General features: G+C 48.9%; 2 protein-coding genes across 2 annotated transcripts; both read left to right on the top strand.

The window, feature by feature from the left end:
• Window positions 1–859: 859 nt before the first annotated feature.
• On the top strand, window positions 860–2723 carry INS49_001752 (uncharacterized protein; the record flags this gene model as incomplete). Its single annotated transcript, XM_043162573.1, has 2 exons — window positions 860–1071; window positions 1283–2723. 2 exons carry the CDS (start codon window positions 860–862, stop codon window positions 2721–2723), a joined length of 1653 nt encoding a protein of 550 aa, XP_043031079.1.
• Window positions 2724–6170: 3447 nt separating this feature from the next.
• INS49_001753 (uncharacterized protein) lies at window positions 6171–8438 on the top strand (the record flags this gene model as incomplete). Its single annotated transcript, XM_043162574.1, has 9 exons — window positions 6171–6676; window positions 6730–6986; window positions 7055–7435; window positions 7486–7643; window positions 7696–7790; window positions 7844–7977; window positions 8027–8086; window positions 8142–8234; window positions 8284–8438. The coding sequence occupies 9 exons, from the start codon at window positions 6171–6173 to the stop codon at window positions 8436–8438; spliced, it is 1839 nt and encodes a 612-aa protein (XP_043031080.1).
• Window positions 8439–8867: the final 429 nt, after the last annotated feature.

Below are 8867 nucleotides of genomic sequence, written 5' to 3' on the forward strand. Positions count from 1 at the left end.
CCCAGATGAAACCAATAACGGCAGGATGCTAGGAAGTGGGTGAATAGGCTCGGCACACGGACCGGCTCCCGCTGCAAGAGGAAACATCGAGTTGATCATGACAGTGAGCAAGGGCAAGGATTTGGCGTTAGGGAATGGAGACCAGAAAACATACTGGCATTGAGGAGGAACTTAGCTTGGTCACTCCTTTTTTTTTCTGTTTGGGTCTGGATTACTGTCATCGCGAAATACCCACCACACTCCTTTTAGATTGGCATAGGACAATTCATATTTACAGGTTCATTGAGAAATCATCAATTCGCGGTAGCTTACCCGAAAAGAGAAGAGCAGCAGCAAAACAGAGGCATACTACCACAGGGAGTCTGAGCTCAACGTCCGACGGGTTGTCTAGCTGAGAAACAAAGAGGGAAGCAAAAGTTGCCTCCGTTTGCTTCAAAGTCTTAACGGCTAAGGGCAACCACACCGCCGGCCAGCTGCATAGTGACTGAAGCAAAGGCATTGTGATTCACGTCTGCATACTGCTGTGACAAGGATAGCCTGGGATTCAGGTATAGATGCATCGTAACAGACTGTTTGCACAAATATGTGGTACGGTGAATGTGGCATTCCCTCAACCCTTCATTCACGGGCCACTCTGATGAGTATTTGTTGCCCAGATTGCAGACCATTTGGCCTCTTCCTGTCTCTCCCTCTTCAGCAGCATCTGTTGGCTGACTTGACCAGCTCTACTGCAAATCGTGCCCACGGCTGCTCCACACGTTAGCCTGTGGAGGTGTCCGTTCATCCTCGCTTCTCTTTCTGCGAACATTCCTCAGGAGCAACTTATACAAACAAACACAAATCCTAGGACTCCACAAACATGATTCCCGCCCAATATAGCGCCCCCCAGGATCCCGTTGTGGACATGCTCTGGAAGCAGTTGACCGAGCTCAACGCCGCCGTCGATGCCACGGGCGACCGATGGATAAGTCTCGGGTCCCTGCAATGCAAGATCATGGAGATGGGGCAACACGAATCCGTCAAGGAGGACTTCGAGGATGAAATTCGCAATCTGAAAATCCTCCAAAGCAGGTTGGAGGGACTGAGAGACACCACACGCCGCACGATCAACGAGGCGGTTCGGCTTTTTTCTCAGACCTTTGAAGATTCTAGAACTGCCAGACGAACTCTTGCGCCACATTTTCCTCTATGTCAGGGGATGCAAAAGTATGTATAAGCTTGCATTTTACGACATGAACGGGGGCGATGTCGACCAAGTCAAGAAGCTGCGCTTGACGTGCAGGCGTTTCTGTGCCACGAGCTCCCATCTTCTCATGATCCATGTCAAGGTCGACATGACTCCCCAGTCGCTTGCTCGACTCGACCGAATCTCGCGACATTCGACAATTAGCAAAGGCATTCGTGCCATTAAGATATGCCTTGGACGCCATTTTGACCCCGACATCTCCAATGATATCCAAGCCTTCGCGCGCTACCAGGGAACCAGGATGCGAGGTTATATCAACTTCTGGGAGTTGAGTGTCCAGCATCGACACCTTCTTGGAACCATGTCGAGAGGAAACATGTCCATGGAAGCCTTGCAGAGAGCTATTGAGCGAGGCACCATTCTCGCTGATTCTTTCGATGAAGCGACCCGACGCGGTCTGGACGAGACTTGCCCAGAGCATGTCCTGCTGAGGGTGGCGCAAGAGTGTTACAGACAGCATTACGAATCCCAACTCCTTCTACAGCACGGGCCTTTCGTGCAGGACATTGTCTCTGCAATGATGCGAATGCCAACTGCCATATGGTTGAGCATTCAGGATGAGGACATTGGACCCGTTTCCGGACCTGATTGGGAGTCCGAAATCATCGATCCAGAGGATATGGAGGATCTGGACACGCTGAGGCTGAAGCTTCAGGCTCCTAGCTTCTCATGGAGTACAGCAAGGTACTGCGGGCTGGGGTCCCCGCCGGTCGACGTGATTCCAAACATATTCTTGTCCATTGGAGAGGCGGGGATTCGTCTGACTGGACTGGACATTGATGTTCCCCTGCCAGACAACTTGTCTTCATTTTCGAGAGATCAAGTCGAGACTTCCAAGATGCAGGCTTCTTCACAGCAGCTGAAGGCATTCGCTTGCCGCGCGCGTCATGATAGGCCACCTTCGACAGAGGCGATCCCAACTCTCATTCGCTTCCTGTCTACAATACTCCAAACATCTTCTTTACAACGCATCGACCTTTGGTTCGATTCCGGTCTCCAACCGATAGCCAGCATCGCACCCATACTGTTCTCGCGCTCTTGGCCGAGCCTGAAGGAATTATCCTTTAGCGGACCATTCCACTTTCAGGATCTGCGAAAGTTGGTCAATCACATTGGCAAGAATGTTGAGCTTCAGTGGAGCGGATATCTCATGGATGGACCCTGGGCCGGAGTCCTGGACTTTCTGCGAGATTGTAGGCTGCATGCTACTCTAACCCTCGGCGATGTGAACGGATCGATAGCCGGCGCCGAATGCGAGATCATGTCGATGAGAGAGTTAGACTACATCTTCAGAGAGAACGATGTCACGCCAAGTCTGGCGTCGGAGAGCAGAGCGTCAAGATATATCAGAGGCTGGACGACTCAGAACCCGGTCACAGATTGGATGAACGGAGACTTGGAGATGGCTGAACTGCCAAGGGATGATTCGGAAATTGGAGAATACCAGGAAAGCGATACCATATCAGATGACAGCTAGATACATGGCTTGGAACTTGAGTTGTTGCCACTGGTTTGCTGGATACACCACAGCGGCGATCTGGTATAAAATGAGCCCCATAGAAAATTGAAGAACGTTGGTGTGCTTCTAAAAGTGTTTCTATCAAATAAATATGGCTTCCTTCCCAACCCGACAGCTGGGCAGACGAAATACAGGCTGGCTACGAACACATCACAAACACAGCCCAGACATGTACATGCATGAGCAGGAGCAGTCAAAATTCGTTTGTTAATAAGAGAAAAGACGCGTCTCATAAACCTCATGTGGTGCATACCCATGTAAAGGGGCCTCAGCCACATTATGTGCTCAGAGCCGTTGCGCACAGAAACAAGCAAACACTCAATGAACAGTAAGGCTACAAATCATTACCGCACGATTTACGGTGTGAGACCATGATTTTTGGAGCGGCAAACACATAGCGAGTATGACTAACGAGTGAATAAGTCTCCAAATGAGCCTCAATCAGATGTCAGCCCATTTTCCAATGGCCAGGCCATTCTCCACCAACCAGGGATAGCAGTGCTGACTGCATGTTCACCACTCGGTTACTTGCTGCAGCCAGCGCCGAATCACCTCGAGACAGCTTCGTTCCGATCTTTTCCGGTTTCAATATTAGCAAGTCCAAAGTAGTGGTCAAGATTGCAAATCTGAAACCATCTCCGATGCAATTCAGTGTAGAGTGGATCGACAGCATCCTTCTTCTATCACATATAACGTACGGCTCTGAGATGACGAGTCGCCAGAGGACGAGGGTGATTAGTTCAGCGTACACATGACCCCAAAGCAATAAGGAACAAGATGGCAGGGATTCGACCCCGCAAAGGATTCTTCCATGAGCCGTTCCCAGGACGGGCGGTTATGGCTGGCGAGCAAAATTCGCAGGATGAGGTCAAAATGCCCGGTACCTCACGTTCGCGAGCACTTCGTTCATGCGCTTGTTGGTCTCCGGTTGACCATTCTTAGCGTTGAGTGACTAGTTCTGGACATCTTCACGCTGCACTGCAAGGCGGCCCTTTGAACGGCTTACTTGTCAACGATGTCATTGCTTCGCACGTATACCCGCGGAACCTGTTGGGCTTGACAAGAAAACAAGAAATTGAGGAATTCCGCTGGAGGATTGGAAACCATGTGAAGGTGTTGGTGAAAAAGTAGCGGGTCTCGGAAGCCCCGAGCAGCCTCATTCGTCCATCTTGCCTTGTCATCATGTTCACCAAGGCAAGACATGCTGAACGTCACACCCGGGCGCTTAGACACGTTCGCCCACGCCGGTTGCACAACACTAATGCGGGGACCTTTGGAGTGACTTAGCTTCGGCCACACTATGTTTTTTAAATCAACTGTCCATTGGTCTATTTGCTGTTTGCTTAGCTTTCTAATTATCCCTTAGCAGCCCTAAGCTTATATATAAAGTTACAAATGGCTTAATATATATCTTTATTCCCTTCTTTTAAAGGAATATTATAGTATTTCTTTTATCCTTATTTTTTACTTTCTTTTAATCCTTTTAAAAATAATTTATTATTAAGAATAAAATAATAATTTTATAAAGTATAATATTATTATGTTTTATGTATTTATTTATTTTATTATAAACATTTTAATTTATTTTCTCGAAAAGTTTTATAATACTTTTATAAAAGATATTTAAGTATTTTAAAATAAAGTATTTCTTTATTTTAATTTTTATTAAAGTTAATAGCTTTAAGGTTAAGTATTAACTATAATAATACTTATTTAATAAGTGTCTTTTTCGGAGGTTATGTAAGATGTATATTAATATAGATGGAAAGAGATTAAGTTTTTAATTAGGATTGCATTTATAGGATTTATTTTATAGAAACTATTCTGGTCTTCGCCGTATGATCAATTGCTTGACTTTTTAAAGAGATTAAATGCATATTGCTTAAGAAGCATATGTGTACAGATTAAAAACGAGACCACTTTGGAGTGACTTGTCTCAACCATTCTACATGTGGGAAATGACCAGCCTCTGTGCAACACTGGAAGTAGAGTTGAAGAATGCTTTTCTTGATGAATTTTCACAAGGTATTTTAAAAATTCGTTGGAGAGCATTTGATGCGCTCTAAAACGATCTTCCTCGTGGATTCATCTGTCACAGCAACCTGCGCAACGCACGCAATGGAGATGAGACCAATGACGGCTTGGTGTGAGCCAGATCTGCATCCCCAACCTCGTTTATTTAACTCAGCGCGTGAAAGTCGAGTTTGATGGATGTTTGCCCAGCTTTCGCGTAGCCCAAGCCTCATCCGGCAGTCCTCGGTTGAGCCAGGCAGGTATTGGATGCCAAATGTTCTTGGACGATATTCAATACTCGAGACTGATGCGGAAAGCCAACAGACAAATCCGTTTCTGGTTGGCTCCGAAATCGCGCCACACTAGCCTCTTGGCTGCCGGAGTTGTGCTCTACGGGTGGTTATCTTCGCGCTTGTTGTGAGCATCCTTTGTCTAGCCTTATCCGGTACGCACCCAACAGCCTCGTTGGGCACCGTTCAGACTGAGCCCATTAATGGCCTTTGCAGTATGTCTCATTGGCATCACTGATATACCAGAAGTCTGCCAGTAGCCTGCTAGGCCGCCAACTCAAGTGCTACACGTGCCGGGCCTAGCGAGGCTCCGCGCCTGCCGACCAATTGCAGGTGTTGGACGAGACGGGACGCTGGTGCGTGGCTTCGATGTGTCATGAGCAAAATACGAAGTGTGGCTTCGGCCCGCTCGCGCACTTTCATTCGACACCAGCTCCGCGGTTGCATGTTCGCGCTAGCCTGAAGCTTATCTCTCCGCGTCGCTTGCGAAAGGTGGTGCAGATGTTGGAATCTTGGCGCGTTGTGACGACCTCGGTCCTTTTGCAATGTGGAGGGAGTGCATGTATAGTGAGTGGTCTTGGTAGGCACTGCCTAGAGAAATTGAAATGGTCCAGACCTGACCAAGACGTGCCGAGTTTCTTCTGCGCGCGCCGTGTGCGCCGGTCGATGCTTGTTAGCGACCAAGCATGTGGTGAGCGAGGGGGCAAAGCTTACCGTTATCTTGACTCGGCCCTGACGTGAGATCCCCCTCCTAGGGTCTTGTCTCATGAGCACATGAGCTCATGAAATTATTCGACCGCGATCCCGGGATGATTTTAGCCCGATGTCTCCGAAAACAGCGAACCTTGGAAGCACAAGTCATGTTTCCGGGTACGCGCGGATGCGAAGGAATTACCTGTGTGACCCCATGGGGAACTCTTACTGTGTCCTGCAGCTTCCAGCCTAGGCCGCATTGCGGAGAAGATCTGCAGATCACTTCGAACGCAAGCGGGCAGAGATTACATTTAAGGCTGGCCACGCTCTACCGACTTTTCCCCTCGGTTATCTAGTTTGCAACCGTCTTGAAGAGCTTTGCCGTTGCGTCTCCCAGCTGCAGGTCAAAATGTCGGAAAAAACACCCCATGAAGTCGACGATGTCGGGGAGAAGACACACCATGAAGTCAACCATGTCGGGGACAACAGCGGCCGTCGCAAGTCCGTTGCTATGAACATTGTCGAAAACCCGCTGAAGCGGCACTCCGCCGAACAGACCGTCGAGAATGCTCGTGTCTTTGCGGAGACCCACGGGATGAGTGAGCATGCCGCATTGTTCGGTCGAGCCGCCCTCGTTGCCCGCGACCCAGACAGGTTCGACTCGGTCTCAGAGCTCGACGAGGCGGAGCGCACGGCGCTTGCTTATGAGAAAGCCCACAAATGGCACGGCCCAAAGATGCTGTGGTACTCGATCGGCCTTTGCGCGGTCGGAGCTGCTACTCAGGGATGGGACCAGACTGGCTCCAACGGCGCCAACTTGTCTTTCCCTGAGGAGTTTGGGATCCACGGGAAGGGCCGGGACGAGTGGATTGTGGGTGTGATCAACGCCATCATCTTCCTGACGGCGGGTCTCATGTAAGTTCTCATGAATACTGATTGTAGACCATGACCACTCACGTCCTCAATAGCGGTGCTTTCATTGTCGACCCTCTAAACCACTACTTTGGCCGTCGAGGCGAGATCTTCATCACTGCTGCCTGTCTGACCGCCACTCCAATTGGATCCGGATTCGCGAAATCATGGCAAGGACTATTCGCTGCGCGGTTTGTCATGGGCATTGGCATTGGTGCCAAGAACGCCACTGTTCCGATATACTCTGCAGAGATGGCCCCGGCTCGCGTCCGTGGAGCTCTTGTCATGTTCTGGCAGCTCTGGGTCGTAGCAGGTGAGATCTCTAAAGGTTTCCCATTTTTACCAGTCACTTCATGTGGTACTGATCTGAGGATATACTAGGCATATTTTTGGGATTCTGCGCCAACGTTATCGTCAAGGACACCGGTGCTATCGCGTGGCGCCTGCAACTCGGATCCGCCTTTATTCCATCTTTGATCCTCGGGATTGGAATTTTCTTCTGCCCCGAATCCCCTCGCTGGCTTATGAAGCATGGTAGGCACGCTGAGGCATTCAAATCAATGTTGCGACTCAGAGCCCATCCGATCATCGCCGCCAGGGACTTCTACTACTCCTATGTCATCTATGAGGAGGAATTAAAGGAGGCTGCCGGCTCTACCTATTTCTCCCGTCTTTGGGACTGCTTTGCAGTGCCTAGGATCAGGCGAGCCAACTACGGCGCATCAACTGTCATGTTAGCTCAGCAGATGTGTGGCATAAACAGTTAGTCAGGCACTCCCTATCTCCTGGATCACTTGGTTAATTCTTCACAGTCATCTCATTTTACAGCTCGACGATCTTTCAGGACGTCGGCTACTCTGCAACACAGGCTTTATATGCGTCTCTGGGCTACGGCGCCATACAAGTTGTTTTCACGATTCCTACACTCTTCTTGATTGACACTAAAGGACGACGTACCTTAACCTTGATCGTACGTCCTCGCTCTTGCCAACATTTCTGAGGCGCAACTAACCATGAGACAGACTTTCCCTCTCATGTGTATATTCTTATTGGCCGCAGGCCTGTCTCTCTTAAAGACTACAGGCAGTAGAGGGGAACAGTTGGGACCTGTTGTTCTGTAAGTGTTGAAAGCTCTAGTACAACAGGGTGTGGCTGACCGACCATGTCCAGATTCATTTATCTGTTCACCATCTGCTACTCCCTTGGTGAGGGTCCTGTAGCTTTTCAGTATTCTGCCGAAGTTTTCCCGACCATCCAGCGAGAGCAGGGTATGGCATGGGCTGTGTGCATCAACAACACCTTTGGTAAGAGTTCTTGTGCATCTCGATGAACTTAGCTGACTGAATTTTGCAGCCGGAATTTTGAGTCTCACGTTTCCTCGAATGAAAACAGTGATGACACCAACAGGTGCCTGTAAGTCTTGCAAGATAACGACATCTGATCGGGCCGTTTCTAACATTGCACGCAGTTGGCTTCTATGCCGGTCTAAATCTGATCGCCTGGTTCATGATTTTCTGCTTTGTCAGAGAGACCAAGCAGCTTACTCTGGAGGAAATAGACCGTAAGCAAGACTACATGCGTTTTCACACGTTGCAACTAACTTCCTGCAGAGGTCTTTTCGGTCCCCACAAAGGACTTCATCTCGTATGAGCTCACCATTTGGCTTCCATACTTCATCAAGCGACACATATTCCGCCAAAAGATCGCCAAGCCTCCGGCGATTATCGAGAAAGAAGCCAAGGTTGAGTCTATCTTGGAGGCATAGATTAGGTAAGGGTGTCTTTATCACTCATACAGCCTCTTAAGCCTTACGCAGGCTGCTGTCTACATCAGACCAAGGCGATTAGATGGATGGCACGTATCTCTCATACAGTTGGACCTGAAGTATTAGAAACCACAGGACTAGAGACTACATATATATCATTACAGAGTCAGGGACGACAGAGTTGAAGGCCACAGGATGAAAGTAGATTTGTCAAGATGAATCTAGATGTGGGCCAAGGATATTTCGACTTCACGAGCTGCGGTCATGCTGTTTAATTTATACCTCTTACACATTACTTGCTGTCTTAAAGGGCTTACTGATGCCCCGTAGCAGCTGCACTATGCCTTCTTGGTTATGCTAGTTTTTGACCAGAGCATTTTCCCACCTGTGTGTTTGTCATGGTATAATTCCCACTGCGGCTCTTGATAG

This window comes from Diaporthe citri (genome assembly GCF_014595645.1).
Source record: "Diaporthe citri strain NFHF-8-4 chromosome Unknown scaffold_1, whole genome shotgun sequence".
Classification (NCBI taxonomy): domain Eukaryota; kingdom Fungi; phylum Ascomycota; class Sordariomycetes; order Diaporthales; family Diaporthaceae; genus Diaporthe; species Diaporthe citri.